At 35.7% G+C, this 21,357-nt stretch overlaps 3 protein-coding genes across 5 annotated transcripts; 1 reads left to right on the forward strand and 2 right to left on the reverse strand.

The window, feature by feature from the left end:
• The first annotated feature begins 4,475 nt into the window (after positions 1-4,475).
• Positions 4,476-7,900, forward strand: LOC104892765 (VAN3-binding protein). Of its 3 annotated transcripts, none has more exons than XM_010678762.3 (7): positions 4,476-4,630; positions 5,143-5,489; positions 5,922-6,309; positions 6,425-6,595; positions 7,113-7,162; positions 7,265-7,322; positions 7,414-7,900. In XM_010678762.3, exons 2-7 carry the CDS (start codon positions 5,205-5,207, stop codon positions 7,638-7,640), a joined length of 1,179 nt encoding a protein of 392 aa, XP_010677064.2. In that variant the 5' UTR covers positions 4,476-4,630; positions 5,143-5,204; the 3' UTR covers positions 7,641-7,900. The 3 variants fall into 3 exon arrangements, with proteins under 3 accessions (XP_010677064.2, XP_010677066.2, XP_010677065.2); XM_010678764.4 differs by having other exon boundaries at positions 5,925-6,309; XM_010678763.3 differs by lacking the exon at positions 4,476-4,630 and adding an exon at positions 4,683-4,862.
• A 2,012-nt stretch (positions 7,901-9,912) lies between these two features.
• LOC104892764 (formyltetrahydrofolate deformylase 1, mitochondrial) lies at positions 9,913-14,125 on the reverse strand. The gene is made up of 8 exons (XM_010678759.4): positions 13,827-14,125; positions 13,602-13,714; positions 12,391-12,541; positions 12,166-12,239; positions 11,900-12,059; positions 10,905-11,003; positions 10,719-10,805; positions 9,913-10,297 (listed from the first exon to the last, which is right to left on the reverse strand). Exons 1-8 carry the CDS (start codon positions 13,959-13,961, stop codon positions 10,151-10,153), a joined length of 966 nt encoding a protein of 321 aa, XP_010677061.2. The 5' UTR covers positions 13,962-14,125; the 3' UTR covers positions 9,913-10,150.
• Positions 14,126-16,411: 2,286 nt separating this feature from the next.
• Positions 16,412-18,147, reverse strand: LOC125497918 (protein FAR1-RELATED SEQUENCE 5-like). Its single transcript, XM_048645641.1, has 5 exons — positions 17,874-18,147; positions 17,471-17,757; positions 16,840-17,385; positions 16,547-16,636; positions 16,412-16,465 (listed from the first exon to the last, which is right to left on the reverse strand). The coding sequence occupies exons 1-5, from the start codon at positions 18,145-18,147 to the stop codon at positions 16,412-16,414; spliced, it is 1,251 nt and encodes a 416-aa protein (XP_048501598.1).
• Positions 18,148-21,357: the final 3,210 nt, after the last annotated feature.

A 21,357-nucleotide genomic window follows, 5' to 3' on the forward strand; every position in this document is an offset into this window, starting at 1 on the left:
TTGTTAGTAGTGCAACAATGAATAGGAAGCATCAAGGTACTGTAGGAGCACATTGTTGAGTATAATTAAACATAGATTTAGTTTGATTTTTCTACTAACACAAAAGAAAGCCAGGACATCACTTTTAAGTTTTAAGTCCAACATCCCACTTACATACTCATGATTATGCTTGGAAATATAGATTGGGTTGGATAGTAGACTAGCAGTAGTACTTATGTACTCGAACATGGTAACAATATTAATTTGTGTCTAGATATGATCTAATTATCTTATACTATATTTGGATAGTAATATACGACGAAAAGAAAGAGGGCGAAAGATAAAACTTCATTTTTTTCTCCGAATCTCTTCAATTTGGGAGAAATGATGTTTATTAGAGAGGGAGAAGCCCATAATTTTTTGGGATATTCCATTTGGTACCATTGAATTTTTGGCTTCTCCATTTGGTATCACTGTTATTTTAAACTTCCACATGATACCACTCTAATTTAATATTAATCTTTATCATACCATTTTTTTAAGTAAATTGTTAGTTAATGGTTGAATAATACGATTTTGTTTGAGTTTGCATGTTTCTATTTGCAGTTGCAAAAATTTAATAAATTAAGATTTTAGGGTGTCGTTTTAACCCTTAAAGCTCTATTTTCCAGTCAAAATTTTCATAAAAATGATCATAATATTCTATGTCTTTTTATTGTCAAATATGGCCTCAACTTTGACCTCAACGACTAAAACAATTACTAAAACCTTAACGCAAATTAAAACATGTAAATTGAAGTAAAACTCTAGCCTATTCTAACTTAAACTAACACTTTACTTAGTTGAATGCTACAGTAGAGAATAAATTCAAATTATAGTGGTACCATGTAGAATATCTGAAAAATAGTGGTACCAAATGGAAAAGCCAACAGTACAATGGTACCAAATGAAATATCCCTAATTTTTTTTATCGAAACAAGGGAACTTGTTTCCTTTCTTTTGCCTTCCTTCTCTTTCTCTCACTTTTCTTCTATCAACAAGCGACCAAAATTATGCAGTTGTAGAATTCACTCTTCCTTGTCTTTTAGTACAAGTAGAGAAATAACAAATTTTGAATGTTGATGATATAATCATATTTGGCACACAAAACGTTGATGTTTATTGTTTACCATATACATATTGTATTGTGAAACTAAGTTATCAAAATTCACAAGCATGAATTATAGTCACAACTCACTTGTGAATATTAAATTTGTTTTTACATCCTGAATATGTCGATCACATTAAGAGAAAAGTAAAAGTTGATCTAGAAATAAACTATATTAACTAATCATTTAAACTAGAGGGATTACTTAAAATTAACATAAATAACATGAGATTCATTTGAGATATATGTTAAGACAATCTTGCGGTAAAACTATCTCATTTGAGAACTTGAAAAAAAAAAAAAAACAACTTAAATGGATTTGGTGCATACTAACTTAGTGTACATGTTAGGAAAGGTTGTTGTGTTTGATTAATGCGGAACAAATCAATGAAATAAAAAGGATGAGAAAAATAATTTTAAAAAAATTAAACAAAACAGACACAAGGATTACGTGGTTCGGTCAAATTAGACCTACGTCCACATGTGGGGGATTCAAGCTTCTTCACTATGATGGAGAAAAGTAGAGAGAATAATACAAGGAGTCCTAAAACACTAGAGGCTAAAAGGTGTGTATTAAATAATGACCACCAAGGGGGTCCTTTTATAACATTAGGAACCCTAACAAAACCCTAGAATATACCCCGATCCGCACAAAATCATGAAAGAAATCGCGCATCCTGCGTCAAAATCCCCGTCGCCCGAACGGACGGTCATTTTCTTCAAACCATCTAGTGTCTCGGGCACGACCGAGAGCTGTTCGCCCAGTCGTAATTCGCTAAGGGCACCCGATCGAGCATGCCTGCCCGATCTGATCGGGCGCCTTGCTTTTATGAATTACTGAAGCGAGCGACCCAGCCTAGTCGGGTGAGGTTGCCCGACCATACCGGGCGAGTAGACAGAAAAGCAATTTTGACCGATTCAAGGCATCAACTAACAGTACACCGGGTTGGTAATTGGCATTAACTTCATATAGTGAGTTTTATAGATATATAGTGAACTTATGTACAATATAGTGGTTTTTCAAAACGGAAAATATAGCGTGAAATTATATGCAATAATATAGTGAAGGATTTAATTTTAATGTTTTAACATGCAGGTTGATGTAGATTGTGTAATATATATCGTAACACGTGTTTTAACACATAAAGATGTAGTTTATGCATAATATATGAGTGTTTGAATGAGATAGGGGATTGTTTTGAAATGATGTAGTTTCGCGTGATATAGTATGTTTTTGAATGATATAATGTATGTGTTTATTGCCCAAAATGGCACCCGTCAAAGCATTCCTTACCGTTCATGATATATACAGTGGGTTCTTAATGATATAATCGAATAGTTTAGTTTCTACATGATATAGTATGTTTCTGAATGACATGGTGAGTTTATGCATGATCTATCGGATTTCTGAATGATAAAGTGGATTGTTTAGAAATGTTACGTATTATTAGTCTGATGCACACTAATGTTAACATGAATCGGGTCCACACAAGTCAGATAAAAAATACATTTATAGATACTCAGAAGCACAACATTTCTTTTTGGACCCGCTTTCGAAAACCCCATGGTAAGATGAAATTTCTATGGACTTCCCTCATACAGGGTCACTCACCCAGAGGCCTAACAAACCTCAAACCCCCCCCCCCTCCTCTCCATCCACAACAATATTGAAATTTATGCTTCCGTCAAGATTTGAACCTTGCTCTCCCATTTTAGGAAATAGGAAGCCATACTATAACATGATTGATGTACATGAACAATTTACACATATCAGTACTATTTTCTTTTTTTTTAATTACAACTGTATTTTGTCGTAGTTGCATTACATGTATGAATTCAACTAGATAGATTAATGTAAGCGTACCTTAAATATTAAGCTAACTAAAACATTTGGGCAATCTAACACGCTAATTGGGGTCACTTGGAATAATGCCAAAGATGTTCTCATCTAACTATATTGGGCATCTAACCAAGACCATCTTAGTCAAAGGCTTTATGAAACGGCTGATAATACACCCTTAATTTTTGGGTAACCCAAAATTATTCTAAACAAACCCACCTCCAACCGAAAGTCTATTGATTTCTCCCCCTCCAAATTCTCCCCCTTTAAATTCTCCCCCAACAAGAGCAGTAACCACCGTCCCCCTAAAATATCAATAAAATGAAACTATGTAAAATGAAATTTTTATCCTAGTTTTTTTATATCAGAATGTCTGGCTGTTAGATTGTCGACTAATTGTTGTATTCAAAAAATATAAAATAAAAGCTAAGCATAATAAATACTAGGCAAAAAGTCACAAAATCTTTTAAAAGTAAAAGTAACTTATTTGCATAATTTACTTAGCTTTTAATGTTTTCAAGCAACTAATATCTTATCTAACCAAATATTTGTCTAAATTAGTACATACACACGTCTGTAAAATGAGAATCATACGCACGATAAACATGAAATACTAGTTTATGAACACAAAGATCAATGTCCATAAACATTTGGCTTTTTTTCTTTGCTTGTTATCTATATACATATGCATATTATCTCTATTATATAAGGGAAGGGGTGAGCAATGATGTCCTCTTTTGAAATGTCTATTTTGCCCCCCTTTCCTTTTTAAATTACAACTTCACTTACAAACTACAACCTATGAAAAAATTGACTTGAAATCAAAGTGTCCACTTTCTTTACAATTTATGAAGTATTGTACTTAATTCAAAAATCAACTAAAAATTATAATATTAGAAATCATAAATCAATTCAATAAAATTTCTATTTTGTTCATAGAATTTAACTTTGAAAAGTAAAAAAAAAAAATAAAAATGGTGAGAGACTTAAGTGACAAAAACTAAACTAATCAAATTTTGCAACTAAAAATAATTATACTTCATATGTCTAATGTTCAAATTTTGACTCTTATGCCGAAGAAAATCGAGTTTCTGTTTCGAAAAAATTCAAACACGCATCGCGTGCAAAAAATTCTAGTACTCTATGTACTAACCTGTGCACCATCTAAGCTTTGAAATATTTGTGTCAAACAATTCAAGAAAATACCTGTTGATTTCTAACTAACACAAAATTGCATTTTTTTAATAAAGTTTGGGCTTAGATATGCGCGCTTAGATGCACGAGTGTAGTGGAGCATTGCTCCACCTTACCCGCATCATTTTCTTCTCCCTTGTTTGCTTCCTTATAATAATATCATTTTCTTTGTACTAAATATTCTTTAATTATTCATTTATCTCCTATCCTTCCTTTAATCACACTCTTTCATGTCTTTCTCTCTCTCCCTAATTTTCTTTTTTACTTTTTGGATTTTGTCGTAGCTTTTTCCGCTTTGTATTGTTGTTTGGTGTGGTATATATATGTATGTCCTACACAAGTCGGCATACATTCAAATTAATGTAATTTTGCTATCAGCTTCTAAAAGCTTAGTAAGGCAAAGTCAAGCACCAACTTCTTTTACATGAGTATTCTTGAGTACCCACTCACTTTCTTCATTCTAATCCAAGGTACTTATTTTCAAATATAGAATTTATTTGCAATATCTCCTCGTTTGGTTTCGCTTATAATAATTTATAGTAATTTTACGTTTTTCTACCATTATATGTAAAGATTAATTAGACTTAGTCTATACTAATTTAAAATCACAGAAGTATTTTTTTCCGTAAATAAAATAAGGAGAAGAGGTTTGCGTGGATTATAGAATCCACACAGTATGCTTAATTTATCATGAGAGGCAAGGTATCATCTATCGTTTTCTCTTACATGGGTGCCTCTCATATTCTTCATTGTATTGTGTTGTAGTGCTTCCTACCACTACTTAATTCACTCTCACTTACACTTTTGAAATCTTCAATCATATATCCTTTTGCTAGTCCTTAAGGTCCTCAAAATGTTGAATTATGATTAGAAAAGTATAATTTGAGCATAGTTATAGCATATTGGTGGAATCAAATCTGACTTTTGGTATCGAGTCCAATCATCATATAATTTATATTTGTATTGTAATTTTCCTTGACAGGAAGCAAGTAGCTGGCACAACTAAGGAGGAAATTTTACAGAAAAGAAATAAGAAGGAAAAAAATGGAGAAAGGTCAATTTCCAAGTTGGAAGAAGAACAAATTGAATGGTTTAGGAGAGTTAGAAGGTTTTGAAGGGGAGTTAAAAGTAACAAAATCACTACCATTAGTAGTTCAACCACAAACACCAAAAGAGCCAATGGAGTTTTTGTCAAGATCATGGAGTGTTTCAGCAGAAGAAATCTCAAAAGCACTTGCTAATAAACACAAGCATTTCCTCCTTGACAAGCATCCTATTGACAGTCCTACATTGATTTCAGAACCTTCACTCACTTCACCTCCTCATACTGTAAGTTCTTTTTTTTGCCTTTTTCCTTTCTTTTGTTTCTTTCCTTGTTTTTTCATATATTATGTCCAAAATTACATTTATGTAATAGAAAGGGTTTTGTTTAATTGGACGGAAAATACATTTATAAATTAGTTCTCCTTTGTTGGGTTTCTCACATCAATAGTTAGAGAGAAACGGAACAATGAGAAACGGAGGGATGATAATGGATGAAATAAAGGAAAATGTAGCATTTCTTCTTAAGAGGCGAACATGTTTCACCCTCCTTAGTAGAACTATTTTCCACTATTTGCAAACCAAACAAAAGGAAAATGAGAAATTACTTTTCCATGAAAATGTTTACCTCCCAACCAAACATTCTCTATATCAAGATTCAGAAGACAGAACGTGTACTGTCATAACTATCAGGCCTTACTATTTGAGTTTCTTTCTTAGCAGATGGATAAAATCAAGAGTAATGTCCATAACCGGCGAATGGGAGGAATAGGGAAGTGGTTCCACCATCATAGGGACTCTAAATCAAGTTACAACTCTTTCAGGAAAAAGGACAGGGAAAGAGCAGAGAATGCCCATATGCATGCTGCTCTCTCAATTGCAGGCCTTGCAGCAGCACTTGCTGCTGTGGCTGCAGCTGATAGTTCAACATCAGGTTCAAAAATGAGCAGGGCGGTTGCATCAGCTACCGAGCTCTTAGCATCACATTGCATCGAGATCGCTGAGCAAGCAGGAGCTGATCACGATCGTGTAGCCTCAGCTGTCAGATCAGCTGTGGATATTAAGAGCCCTGGTGATCTGATGACTCTGACAGCAGCTTCTGCAACGGGTATATATTTGAGTTATTTTTAGTTATTATTACTAAAGCTGTGTTCTTTTCATCTCTGATTAAATAGTAGTGGTAAATTATGCTCATTATCTCCATTTTGTGGTCCTAATTGCAGCTTTGAGAGCAGAAGCAGCATTACGGTCAAGATTGCCAAAAGATGCAAAGAAGAATGCTGCTATCAGTCCCTATGATAAAGGGTTAGGGGATGTTCTTGATCCTTACCAAAGCGAAATTGAAGACCCGAAATTCCCCTGCGTTGGCGAACTAATGCAGCACACAGCGAAAGGTACATTTAAGTTCTTGCCACAACTATGAGCATTAATCTACTCCATTAGTTCACAATTTGTTGTTACATTATCCCAACCTCATACAATTAGGATACAACATGAATTCACAAAATTACCCATTATAATAATTGTCAATTCTATAAGCAATCATCCAGATATCCTAAAATAGTTAATAATTGCAGACATGGGGTGCACATAAACTAAGTATAGTTAGAGTGGATTTGTTAATTGATTGACTTACATGGACCCATGGACATGTTGCCCATGAATTGATAGTTATTACTCTTTAAGTCGGATGCATGTCATCATGGAGGGTAGTTGCAAATCATAATAAATTAACAAGCTTTTTAAATGGAAAATTCTTTCTGACTAAATATGCATGACTTGTAATCAAACAAAGCAATAAAACATATTCATACATTTCTTTCTTTAAATATGTAATTACAAGTCAATTACAGGTCTAATTAGTATAAAAATCAACCTCTTGATAACTCTAAAATTTGATCGAAATTTCAGGCGGGTTAAGATGGAAGCAAGTCACTATCTACATCAACAAAAGTTCTCAGGTATGTTCAGAATGAGCAACAAACTTCCTGAAAAACAACAGCAGAATAAAGCAATATAATCTTAATTATTTCATCAATCTCTGACATAGCTCTTATAAACAGGTTATACTTAAAATGAAAAGAAAACACGTCGGAGGTGCTTTCTCAAAGAAGGATAAATGTAAGCTTAATTTTCTTCTTAATAAGCCATGAGATATGCCTATATAACAAATGAAATCTTGTACTAAAACAACTTCACATTGACATAACAGGTTTAGTCTATGAAGTTTGTGATCAGACCACAGGATGGCCTTTCAGAAAAGAAAGGGAGGATTTAGACGCTTATTTTGGACTTAAAACGGGACAAGGTTTCTTGGAGTTCAAGTGCAAGAGCAAGGTTCACAGGCAACAATGGGTTGACGGTATTCAGAATATGTTAGACAAAGTAGGTTGTATCGAAGATGTTGAGAACTCGTTGCAGAGCCTGAATCTCAAATAAGCATTCTTAGTTGTTTTCTTGTATGTTCATAGAGATCAGGGATTTTGGTTCTGACAGTAATATGGTGGAAGCTGGTGTTACATACTACAAATAGACAAAAGAGCCACAAGGTAAATGTACTGAAATAAACTAACATGAAGTAATTGGTGTAGTAGCAACAGCCACAAGGGCAATGTTCAAAGGAACTATGTCATTCCTATGTAAATCACTTATAAATCTTTTTGCCTCAGATTATGTTATTATCCTGGTATCTTATCATATCTCCTGCTAATTAGAAAGCCTCCTCATAAACTTACCTTTTTACTTCATAATAGTTACTGAGAGTGTGTTTGGGAAGCAATTATAGAGCCAAGGAAAAAGGAAGCGAGGAGAAAGAATAGATGGACTAATTTTTTTCATCGAAATTTTCCGATATGAGATACTGTGAGCGGTCTAAACTTCGACCCTTATTTCTTTCTTCATATTGTAAAGGGGAGCTAATCCCCTTTATTGCTCCCTCTGTTGATAGATAATTTCATTTCCTCCCAAGGCTGCCTTCTTTAGCACATCGTCTGTTAGAGAATAGACTTGATCTAAACATAAGACGCATCCCAAAGAGAAGGAAGTCTGAATTCAGCATGCATCATAAAATCATTCCCAAGATTCAGAAGTAATTACCAAATCCATCATATGACGAGAATCTAATTGATAGAGGGGCCTGAAGAAACGTGCACATCTAACAGTTTCTTTTGCTAAGGACCCGTTCGGCATTATTGTGGTTTTATGTTTTTTGGTTTTTTGATTTTCAAAGTCATATGATATACTTCCTCCGTTTCAAAATAAGTGCAACATTTGCATAGTATTTACTATTCACAGTTTAAACTTTAATTAGCTTTGGTTATTTACATTTTAGGAAAAACATAGTCATGTGGGATCTTGTTAGATTCGTCTGAATGTGAATTTTTTTAATATCAACTTTTTATAATTTTTACTTATTGATAATTGAAAATATTAACGGTTAAAATAATGCATTGGCAAACGTGAAAACAAGAAGTGTTGCACTTATTTAGAAACAGAGGAAGTATGTCCTACTCCCTCCGTCCCATAATATAAGTCCCCTTTCTATTTTGGGAGTCAAATTTTAAAAAGTTTGACCAAATATTCTTATTAATATATACAAGAAAACATATCCATGTGAGATCTTGTTGGATTCGCCATAATATGTAGTTTCATATTATCAACTTTTTATATTTTTTACTAAAACGAAATTGAAGATAGAAAAGGTCAAAGGTGTGCCTTGAAGACTGTGCAAAAGAAAACATGACTTATATTTTGGGACTGAGGGAGTATAATGAATAAAAAATTAGTTAAATTTATTGAGAACATGATGATTTGAAATTTTTTTTTTTTTTTTTTTGAAAGGGATGATTTGAAAATTGAAAACTAAAAAGTGAAAATCACTTTTTCTAGTTTCCTATTTATGGTTTCTAGTTTTCAAAAAAAACTGAAAACTGAAAAGTGAAAACAAATAACGATGACGGACGGACCCTAAGTTATCTGTTTTATTTTTGGGTAGAGTCCTAGATGGCATTGATGTAACCAAAAGATGATCCTGTCTCGAGTACCACCTCTAAAAGACTACCAATTACGCTAGCTCAAAACCAGAAAACTATTCAGTATTTACTTTGTTGCCTTACTACTCTTTCATGTCAGAATCTAGATACTACAGTATCTTATAATTTTTCTAAGACTGCTGCCAGCTTACAAGTTACAAAAGGCAATATTCGCTAGTCTGTTTTTTTTATGTTCTTTTCAGTGGGTGGGGATAAGGTGTTCAAAAGAGGAGACTCTTCATCCATCTCCAGTTGAAATTGCATTCAAGGACTGCTTTTTTGGCCAGGGCGGGAGCGGGGGCAGGGGCGGGGGCGGGGGCATTAACATTTTGTTTGGATAAATGGAGAGAAAGGAGGAAATGAAACAAGTTCTCTTATTTGGATTGGAGAAAGGGATCCAATTTCTCTCTTTGATAAACAACATCCCTCAAAAATTAGAGTGATTTGGAAGGAAGATGGAGCTCCATCTTCCTTGTCTCCTTCGTCCTTTTTTCCTTTTTCTTCCTTTCCCGTCTATGTTGCTATCCAAACAAAGGGTAAAAGCTTTAGAAATAGTAGAAGATATAGCTAAAAGGTCTACAATTATATGGAAATTACACCAAGTTCTAGTACGACATTTAATAATTTCAGCAAACAAAGAATCAAAGATGCTCAAAATCTGGGTAGCAACATAAGGAAAATGAGACAAAGACATCATACTATGACCTTTTAGGTTTGTCTACGGCTGCACTGCACTTAAACTACATTTGCAGGCTTGCAACGATAATCACGAGTAATATTCATTTCATCATATGATAATGAAAGGTATAAAAAATTATCTAGTTTTCCTCTATATCATTGCCTTGTCAAAATCATCAAGGAAAATATGAATGTTTGTATATACATACATAAGACGAGTTTCAATTTTTCCCTCAGGAATCAGAACACAACGGTCTTGTTCTCCACAAAAGGTAGAACACGTAGCTCACAGTAATACCTTATTGCCTTTGAGAGGCACTGTTTCTCAAGGTTTTCTGATTTCTGTACAAAAGTGCGGAAGTTATCTCTGTGAGAAACTCTCTCAACCTGCAGTCCCAAATATACTCAAGTTACGTATGCACGAATAAATCTACTGAGAGAAACAAAACAAGTGGAAGAGAGACTCAGAGAACAAAAAATCTTGAACTTGGAAAACAGGTGTTTCACACTTCCTCTATTTGTTTAGTTGTACCATAATAGATTTTTGCACTATTCATTAAACATGTATCATTTGAATGTTATTACATTTGCCTTTATGTGAAATTATTAACTTCTATAATTTTTACTAGTCAATAATTAAAGATATTGATAGTCGAAATGGAGCATTGACAAGCGTTAAGCTGTAAAAACTAAAAAGTTAATATGGTACAACTAAAGAAAATTGTAGAAGTACAGAAATGTTGAGACAATTAAAGTCGCCACACTTTTTCATAAACAGATAATATATATAATTCTGAGAAGAACATACCATTTGTTCAATGATTGGTCCTGCATCAAGTTCTTCTGTTACAAAGTGAGTTGTGGCACCAATCAATTTTACTCCACAATTAAACGCCTGCAAATGTTAGCTAACAAATGTGAGCATGAGAAGTTAACAAGATATCTCCAAGAAAGAGAAAAACAAATCAGAGCCAAAACGGAGAAACAACTAAACCTGTCTCGAAGGATTGCCGCCCTTAAATGATGGTAAAAGGCCATGGTGAATATTAATAATGTCCTTTCCATACCTTTTCAAAAAATCTCCTGACAATATCTGCAAATTGATTAGGGAAACAGGTGAGCTATTTTAGATCAGAATTGAAACAAAAGAATCAGCAACACACTAATCAGTTTATGGGAAGTGACATAAAAAGAACTGCTTCCTAAAACTATTATAATCCACAATAAAATCCAACTTTAGCACTCGTGGATTCAGCATTCGAGCAAGATGAAAAAAAGAAGGCTCACTTCCCCGTCAAGCAGACATCAAATAATTTCCAATATACTTCTTAGCAACTCCTGATTCCATAAGACATCATGAATGATGAAACAAGGATCATTGTAAATGGTAACCAAAAACCTCAACAGTAACTCCGTGCACTCGACAAAGTGGATTCCTTTGCTGACAAAATTATTCAGCTATTTATTTAACTACATCACGGTTAATTCTCTGAAAGAAAATCACCTCTTACTTCCGCAAGTAGGTCTTTTGCAAGTTTGGACATACAGGCAATACACAAGGGACAATTAAACTGCACATTACAGTAAATATTTCTGGCCCCTTAGGCCTTAACTGCTTAGGTAGTCTTTTGTTCAGCTTATTTCAGAGAAAATAAGTTTAAGTTAAGTTCGGCTCAAAATAAGGCAAATTGAACACACCTGAGTCTACTTAAAATTAATTAATTGTTATCTATTGACAGACTTCCAACACTAAGCAGAATTAAACCTCAAAGCTCTTCATAGTTCATATAGTTCCTTCGGCTACATTAAACTTGATTTTCAAGATAACACTATCACAGTCCATAGAGGATATCACCAATTCCAAGAATGCTGTATGGAACTACTGTCGGACTTTGTAGCAGCTAAAACAAAGACGGCCTTTTTACTAGTTAGTACTAAACCATTTTGGTTGCACAGCTAAGCAAAGACTTCATATGACATTAGAGTTACCTGCATGTACCTAGCAAGTACTAGGAAATCCGTGTCCTGAACCAAATCCAAAATCTCTTCCTCTCTTCTGTCTCCAGCAATTGGCTTTACAAAATGGTATGGAATTCGTTGCCGCTCAAGAAAACGCATAACATGAGAATCTGGATGTCTATCATGATTACTGCAAGAGCAAAAAAAAAAAAAAGATAAAGAAAGAGAAAAATATAAGGCAATGTCACAATAATCAAGGAGAGTTAAACAGACATGCTAAGAGTCTCAACAATGACCTTATCACTCTAGTTATATCTACAGGCAATTTTCCGTCCTGCCATGCATGCAGCAAGTCAACAAGACAATGGTCCTATCACAAGATGGCAAAACATAAGTGAAAAATAAAGAAGCCAGATGGTATTTCAATGCAGCAATACATCAACCTAACCTACAAAGTTGTGGAACAAAGAGGCCTAGAATCTGATGAAGCATATATGTACATATATATAGGGTAATGAGACCTGCTTTGAAGCAAAAACGGCGATTTTGTATTTTTGATCTATATCAGGCACACGGACAACTGATTTCAATGCATTGAACGTTTTAGCAATTTTGCCAAAGTCCTCATCCATTTGCTCCCTTGACCATTTAGAAGGATCAAAAGCAAATTCACTGCAAAAGAAGAGTGCACACATTTGTCATATTCATAGAGCTGACTTTTAATCCTTGCTCTATGCAAAGCTTACATACAACGCTGTCATTGTCCCTGGCTAGCAGAGTTATATAAAGTGATAGAACCAATATTACCCGCTTCACAAAAAATCCTTCATGTCCAATACCAACCTAGTCCCTCAATGCCAAAATTGATACGTCATCACATGTTAAGGAATTGGGACATCTCAGTTTCCTTTGATAAGAGTATGTTAGCGACATTTTATCATAGCAATGACATCCTAAATTCAGTTCATCATTTTGCAACGCCCATCATATTCTAAAGTGAAAGTGTCAGACACTTACTAAGGTAGAAGTAGAACTAGTGAGCAACATGATACCATCTATGTTACTTAAGTTCTTCTTTCCAATCAAAATAACCACTATAAACTACACCCAAGAACAATTCTTCAGAAAAGGTCATAAGCAATGATGAATTCCATCTCTTTTCCATTTCCATTCAAGAGTTCTTATGTGTTTCCACCCCCTTGAAACCCCGACAAATGGACAAATTCCTTTTCTTAGATTCATACCGCACTCATCACTCCAGAAAGGATAATGGTAACCCCACCATTAACCACTTCATTTATGAATTTCATAGTAATAGTAATAGAAATACATGCCAAGTCCACTTGACACACCTCCCAATCATATCACCATAAAAATTACCTAAGCCTTATAATACACCACTACCTAATATGTGGTATGACAATCAGTATGAGAATGCAATTCACTACCTAATTTTCTTAAATTCGCCCAAAAGTACACCACTTGCATGTACCAATTCGTCTTTTTCCGATCAAAATTCGTGGGGTTTAACGAATAACACAAAGTGCACAAGAACAATAGGGCAATATTGGTCAAAAAGAACAATACTTTAGGCTTAATTAACCTATAGGAATACTTAAAAAAAGCAACATTATCAAACTATATACGCATAACTTTAATCAAACAACTTGTAATGAACAACACAACAAAGACAAGATTAAAGTAAAATCATATGAAAAGGCAAAGAAAGAACCTTCTAGAGTAAAAGACATGTTTCTTTTCCGGTACAAAAACGTCAGCTCCAAGAATGTTTCCACCTCTTGATGCAATACATTCTGATAACTTTGCCACAATACCAACTGCATCCTACTTTTCCACATAAATTTTTTACCCATTTCAAAAAATTCCCACCAAAATCAACAGTAAAAACAGTAAAATTGAAAAAAAAAAAAAAAAAAAAAAAAAAAAAGAAACTTACTGGGCAATGGAAGACATGAATACCATGGATGTGAGGAGGATCTAAGGAATCTCCAGGAAATTTGAAAGAGTTGAAGGATCTTTTGATAATTTTAGAGAAGTGGGGTTGTGAAGAGAATTTGCGAAAGAAATTCATCTTCAATAGAGTATTTGCGTCGTTTATTTTTACTCTTATCAGTTTCTCTCTCCTGTTGGTGAAGATGGGGGTCTCCCATTTTCCATCGTGTGATTCTCTAGAAAAATGGTGACCAATCACTCCCCGGGAAGGATACAAAAACTTTGTTTGCTGAAACGGCAATGTGCCCAGGTTTCCTTATTTAAACGACGACGTTCTGGAGGGTGTAAATTGTTTAAATGCACTATAAATAAAGGAAAAATTGTCAGAAAGTACCTATTAAAGACATTTTTTAAAAAAAAACTACCTTATATCATGTCTATTTTACGAAACTACCTTATAAGTGGAAAAACTTTAAAAAGCACTACCAAATTCAGAATTTACTAATCATGGTTAACTATTCCCTCCAATTATCCTTCTAATATAAGATTACTAAAATACCCCATTTAATTACCCTAATCCCTCATTGTTGGTTCCCTCATAGCCTCACAGCAGCGTCTCTCACTGCGGCAATTGTCTTCTGATTTTTTTTTTAACCAACCTATTGTGGTCCACAAGAACACAATGGACAAAGGCAAAGTGGTGTCTCAAAGTCACCAACCTCACAGTATTCAACCAAGGTACATATCTATTCTTTTTCTCTTTTTTGCAATTAAAAATTCTAATTTTGAGTTGGACTCTAATTAACTGATTTGACATGGAAAAAAGTATAAACTCTAAAAAATTAAACAAGCATCTCTATACCATTCTAAGATTTTCCAACATACACACAAATTAATTATGTGCCTTGTATATTCGATATTGGAGACTTGTCCATATTTAAAATATTTGCAGTTAAGTTTTATATGCTCTTGAAGTCTCTCTCTTAGTGGTCTTCAAGTATGACCTGTTTTTGGCACTTGCTTTTAAATTCATCAGCAGATAGTAGATTATAGATGGCTACATAACGTCAGTGCTAATGTTAGCTTGGTTTAAAAAAAAAATCAGAAGACAATTGCTACAGTGAGAAAGTTAAATGTTGTTATGAGGCTATGAGGGAACCAACAAAGAGGGATTAGGGTAATTAAAGGGGGTATTTTAGTAATCTTATATTAGAAGGATAATTGGAGGAAATAGTTAACCATGGTTAGTAAATTCTGAATTTGGTAGTGCTTTTTAAAGTTTTTCCACTTATAAGGTAGTTTCATAAAATAAACATGATATAAGATAGTTTTTTTAAAAAAAGTGTCTTTAATAGGTAGTTTCTGACAATTTTTCCATAAATAAACGGTTTTTTCACCAAATACCCCTGACAAAAAAATTTATTCACCAAACACCCCACCTTTTTTCAAAATTCACCAGATACCCCTAACTTTTAGAAAAATTCACCAGATACCCCAAAAGTTGACGGACGTTAGTCTCCGTTAGTGTTTATTTACAACTTTGCCCTAAGTCAACCTAATTTGCCCGAAGTCAAACCTAATTAACCTAAGTCAACCTAATTAACCCTAACTAATCCTAACCCTAACCCTCTCTCTCCCCTAAACCACCAGCCCCCACCCCCTAACAACCCCAGCCCCACTAGCCCCCAACCCACCACCCCACCACCAACCCTGGTACCACCAGCCCCACCAGCCCCTCCCCCGCAGACACTGACAATAACCCCACCAACCCCCTCCCCCGCAGCCACCGACACCAACCCCACCAGCCCCCTCCCCTGCAGCCACCGACACCAACCCCACCCCCTACCCCTCCCTGGCAGCCACCAACCGGAATTTAATAGCGTACCTTCGTCAAATCGGCGATAACCCGGAATTTGCAAGACAAAATGGGACGTTATCTGCCCAAATTCGACGGCGAGATACGTAATCGACGCGGAATTTGCCGGCGAGTTTGAAATTGCGAGAGAAGATGATGGTGGTGGCTTCCTCCATTTCAACGACTGCGGGTTAGGGAAGGGGGACTGCGACGACGCACCGAAGACGAGAGAAGGAGAGGCGCGGCTGGCGAGGAAGGGGAGGGGGCGGCACGACTGGTGGGGAAGGGGAGGGGGGCTGGGTGGTGGGGCTGGGGTTGTTGGGGGTGGTGGGTTAGGTTAGGTTTTATATAGGTTAATTAGAGTTTTTTAGGCTTTTTGAGGGTTAATTAACACTAATAACTAACGGAGTTAAACGCCGTTAGTCATTAAGGGCATTATTTGTCATTTTTCAAAAAATTTGGGGGATCTGGTGAATTTTTTCAAAAGTTAGGGGTATCTGGTGAATTTTGAAAAAAGTTGTGGTATTCGGTGAATAAATTTTTTTTGTTAGGGGTATTTGGTGAAAAACCTGTAAAATAAATTGTTAATGACACCTTCACCTAATACAATATAGTGCTGCAATCAGCAACACATATAAATTACATATCATTGTAATTTACTCAGATAAACCCAAAACACAACACCACATCTCACAAGAAATAAACCAATTCATAATTTGGTGTAACGTACCCCATTAATGTTTGGGTGAACGTTCCTCAGCAATACTCCTCGAACGCAACTCAGCACTCTGTTCAGTATATTAGCAGAAGTTAAACTAACAAAAAACATACCGCCAAACAAATATTACAAATAATATATGTAATCCCACCTGAACATTAGCGGCGAAAATTTTCGCCTTACGGCCATTGCGCGTTAACATCGGCACACCAGTATTAGGGCCATCATCATCAGCTGCAGTCTGCATATTCAACATCAAAATACTAATTATCAATATATATAAGAAAGCTGAAAAAAGGACCAAAGGCAACTTCACACTTACCTTCCCTTTTTGTTTACCTTTCCCTCTACCCTTGCCCTTGATAGCTTTCTCAGTTGCAGACTGATGTCTAGTAGAGGTTGTGCGGTGCGGATATGCCTTAAATGGCGGATCTTTCACCTTACTTGTTTGAGGGGTTGTGATGTCCCCGTAGATTTCACATTTGCATCAACACCAGTGGTAGAATGAGGGGTGCAACCCTCAGTCCTGTTACCCACCGAGGCTAGTGTCTGAGACAACAACTCTGCTGCAATCATCGTACATTTCTCATCAACCCGGATATCCATCAATTGCAATAGCTCGATCACTAAGTCTACAGTATGTTTGTGTAAAACTGCCTTAGCACAAATCGGCTCAAAAACAAGCTGCAGATAGTTAAAAGCCTTCACTTGCACATTCTTTGAAGGATCATGGTAAGCAACTTTTACACGTGTATGCTTCCGTTGGACATCTTTCCTCCACCTTCGAAGTATATAATGTTGTGGAACACCAGATATACCCAAGTTGGAATACAAATTTATTATATGCCTACACATGATGCCACTGTTTTCAAATAAACAACACTCACAAAAAGCAAGCTTGGTTGAACTGTCAAATTTCACCGCATAACATGTCTCATGTTGAGTCAAGAACTCTTTCCTTGTATCTTTGTTCAAAGACCATACCCGATCCTAAAAAAAAATTCGTCAAGTTTTCAGATAATGGTCGTTGATGAAAACAATTAAGAAACCCTATCCTTGAACATTCCCTCACTACCTTCTTGAACTTCATATCTGTATAACACTTTTGGAAAACATACTCCGCAGGAAAGCCAGTCACAATTTGCCTAACACAAGTTTCACAGTACGCATCGTACCTCCTCTCATCTTCGGCCCTATTTTCCATGGCCTTACAATAAGTCTCCGCAAACTCATACAACCTTGTGTGTTTCTTCACGTAGTCATCAAAAAAACTATGGATGCTTTCAACACGTTGCGTGGTCTTCATACCAGCCCAAAACAAATGTTTGATATAGACCCACATTTCCCTCTCTTTGTAGAGACCTTCAACATATAAACATAAGAATTTTATGATTAAGTAGCTAATAAATACCAAATAAAAATTCAAACTATATAACAATTACCACAGAATCAGTCTTCCAATTAAATAGACAACATACCTTTCAGCCAAGTATTCTGTTGCAACTCGTACGACTCAATGACAAGATCCCAATTACTCTCAAACTCTTCAGTTGTGAGACTTTCATAAATTGCACATAACAAGGCACTTTTCAACTTCGCATATTGTTTTTTCTTGCCTAGCTTCTCACCAATTTTACTGGTTATGTGCCATATGCACCATCTATGCCTGCTTTCTAGCATCTCTATTGCCAAAGCTTTGCGCATTGCGGCGGCTTGGTCTGTCAAAATTCTAGAGGGAGCCTTGGACTCCATACAATTCAACCACGTTTTAAATACCCACTTAAAGATCTCGGTTGTCTCGTGTGATATCAGGGCACATCCAAGCAAGATAGTCTACCCATGGTGATTTACTCCTACAAAGTTGGCAAAGGATAGCTCGTACTTATTAGTTAAGTATGTGGTATCAAAGCAAACCACATCACCAAACTCTTTGTACGCAGCCCTACTACGAGCATCTACCCATGGTATATCCTGCAACTGACCAATCGAATCTACTCGATAGGCATGGAATTTTTTTTGATTTCCTTCGGTCATTTTACGGAAATACTCAATCATCGCTTCAGCATCGCCATCTTGGAGCTTCAACCTCTTATCCTTGGCTAACTCATTCCTCACATCCCTTTTGGACAATCCAACTTCATGAGGTCTATTACGTTAAGTCACTATCATGTTATGCAATTGTGCAACACTCATGCCAGATGCATAACCAATTCTAAGCTTACGCTTTATATGTTCAGTAAGCTCCTTTTTACGAAACTACAGTATGTACTTAGCGTTATGAGGTAACGGTTTATGGTTCCTGTGCTCGTTCACGACTGTTCTAATTAGTCGTTCACCATCATTGTTCACACTAGCATATATCATTGCACAACATTCAACCATCTTTGAAACACTAACCGAATTATCTGTTGGGATTTGGGAGTCGGTCACAAATTTGTTACCGTTGACTTTCCTCTTTCGGTCAGGCTTACCATACCGATCACATGTCCAAGTAGAATTCCTAAGAGGTTTTTTGGAACCATCTTTTGCTCTATAAACAGAACCTGCAGCATGAACAACCCCAACTCCTTGCTCTTTCCCATAACTCTGATAATACGAATCTACCTCCTCCAACGATCCAAATACCATACCTACAGCAGGAACCTCAACTGGTGGCCCCTTTTTCCTAAATGACATGGTACCATCCTCATAAAGTTCCACCTCATGAACTTCATCATCATTACCAACTTACTCACCCATAGGATTAGCAGGAACCTCATTATCACCAGCCAAATTCTCACCATGACCATGACCATGACCATCACCCTCCTTATCAAATACATCCTCAACCACAACCTCATCGGCATTAGGTACCTCAACATCACCACACACCAACTCCTGAAAATCAAATTCATATTGTATCCAACACTCTTTATGACACAACTTTTGCCAAACTAAACTCAACTACCATCAAATCACAAACTAATAAATGCATTCATAACACAAAAACATATATCAACAAATTAATTAAAATCACCAAGAAATAACATTTGACCCAAATTATTTACCAAAAAAAGTAACATCCCCTACATTTTTATATGTCAACAATCCCAGTTGTCCCAATATATCAATAAGAAATAACAATTAATTAAACATATTAGAATAGCATCATTTAAATACCAAAGTAGTAATTATATAAATATGAATTGAAAATTTGATTTCAACAATACTAGATTACTAACCTTGCCAAATTCATCAACTCCGCCAACTATTACGCAATAAGAGTCATCACTCGATTCAGCATCAGAATCCACTTGTGTCGAATTTAGATCCAACATCGCAGAACTATAAACCCATAAAGTTTAGGGTTTTTAGCCCATATCCACTGACTTCTACAGAAGAGCCACTAATTAATAGCGTAGACACAATTAACTCTAACGCTTCCCAATTACATCCAATTAAAATCGAATTTTATATGGTTGTTGAGACGATTTGGATATGGTTGAATCAAATTGTTGACAATGGAAGTTTTCCCAGTCCCCTGTCTCTCTCCTCCACTAGTAGAATAAATGTTATTTGCTGCGGTGATATTGCTGCGGTTTTACCTATACGCAGCAATATAACATGCAAAAAAAAATATATAGAAATTAACAATATTGCTGCGGTTTCCCGACCAGAACCGCAGCAATATTATCTAACGAATACTTTTTAAAATAAAGTGGCACCTTGAACAACTAATATTGCTGCGGTTTCTACGTGGAAACCGCAGCAATATTATGCTGCTATATATACTTCACCGCGTGAAAACCTCACCTTAATATTACTACTTCACGCTACAAACCCTACAAACCCTCAGCCGTTTTTTCAAACTTCTCCTCTCTCCTCTCTCCTCTCATCCTCTCTCCTCTCATCCTCTCACATCTTCCCTCTTCGTTCGACATCAACGTCGTCCACCTTCCACCGACGTCGTCGTCGTCCACCTTCCACCGACGTCGTCGTCGTCGTTCACATTCCACCGACGTCGTTGTCGTTCACCTCCCAAGCACTCACAAGTCTTCGTCGTTCACCTCCCAAGCACTCACAACGTCGTCATCGTCTTCACCTCTCACCGACGCCGTCTCCTTCAAACCCTCTCACCAGCGTCGTCTTCGTCGTCATTCACCAACCGTCGGTCGTCTGTCGTCGTTCGTGGTCGTCGGTCCTCTCGCGGTCGTTCGTGGTCGGTCCTCTCGCGGTCATCAACATTCGTCTTCTGTCAATGTCGTTATTTTTTTAGAATTTTCCTTTTTTTTCGTTTTTATTTTCATTGTTTTTTTGTTTCTTTAAGTTTGGTTTGTAGTTTCACTTTAGTTTCAAGATCTGTTCACTTCTGTCAACGACGTTTTTTGTTTTAGAATTTCTTTTTTTTTTGTTTTTATTTTCATTGTTTTTTCGTTTCAAGTGTGGTTTGTAGTTAGATTTTTTATTATTTACAGTTTTTTATGTTTTAGTATTAGTTGTTCTTATTAGTCATTTACAGGTAATTGTTTTTTTAATTTTGCTTTTCTATTTACATTTTATTCTTTTGTAATATTGATGTAATTATATTTTTCATCTTTATATATTAATAAACATTTTATCTTCAGTTTATGTGCAAATTTAATGGATAGTGAATATGTTAATTGTTTGGTTTTAATATTTCAACTTTAATTGGCAAATGCAAAAAAAAAAAAAAAATTTTTTTTTGTACCAGGTCATATTGCTGCGGTTTTGACCAGAAAACCGCAACAATATACTGGATTTTTTCTGATATAAAATGATAATATTGCTGCGGTTTTGTGCTAGAAACCGCAGCAATATATTGAAATATTGCTGCGGTTTAAAATCGCAGCAATATTATTAATACCTATTGCTGCGCCCTTAATTGCTGCGCGCCCAAAAACGCAGCAATAGGGCACTTTTTAACCGCATCAAGTAGCATTTATTCTACTAGTGTTCTTCTCT

Source organism: Beta vulgaris, chromosome 5 (assembly GCF_026745355.1).
Source record: "Beta vulgaris subsp. vulgaris cultivar EL10 chromosome 5, EL10.2, whole genome shotgun sequence".
Taxonomy (NCBI): Eukaryota; Viridiplantae; Streptophyta; class Magnoliopsida; order Caryophyllales; family Amaranthaceae; genus Beta; species Beta vulgaris.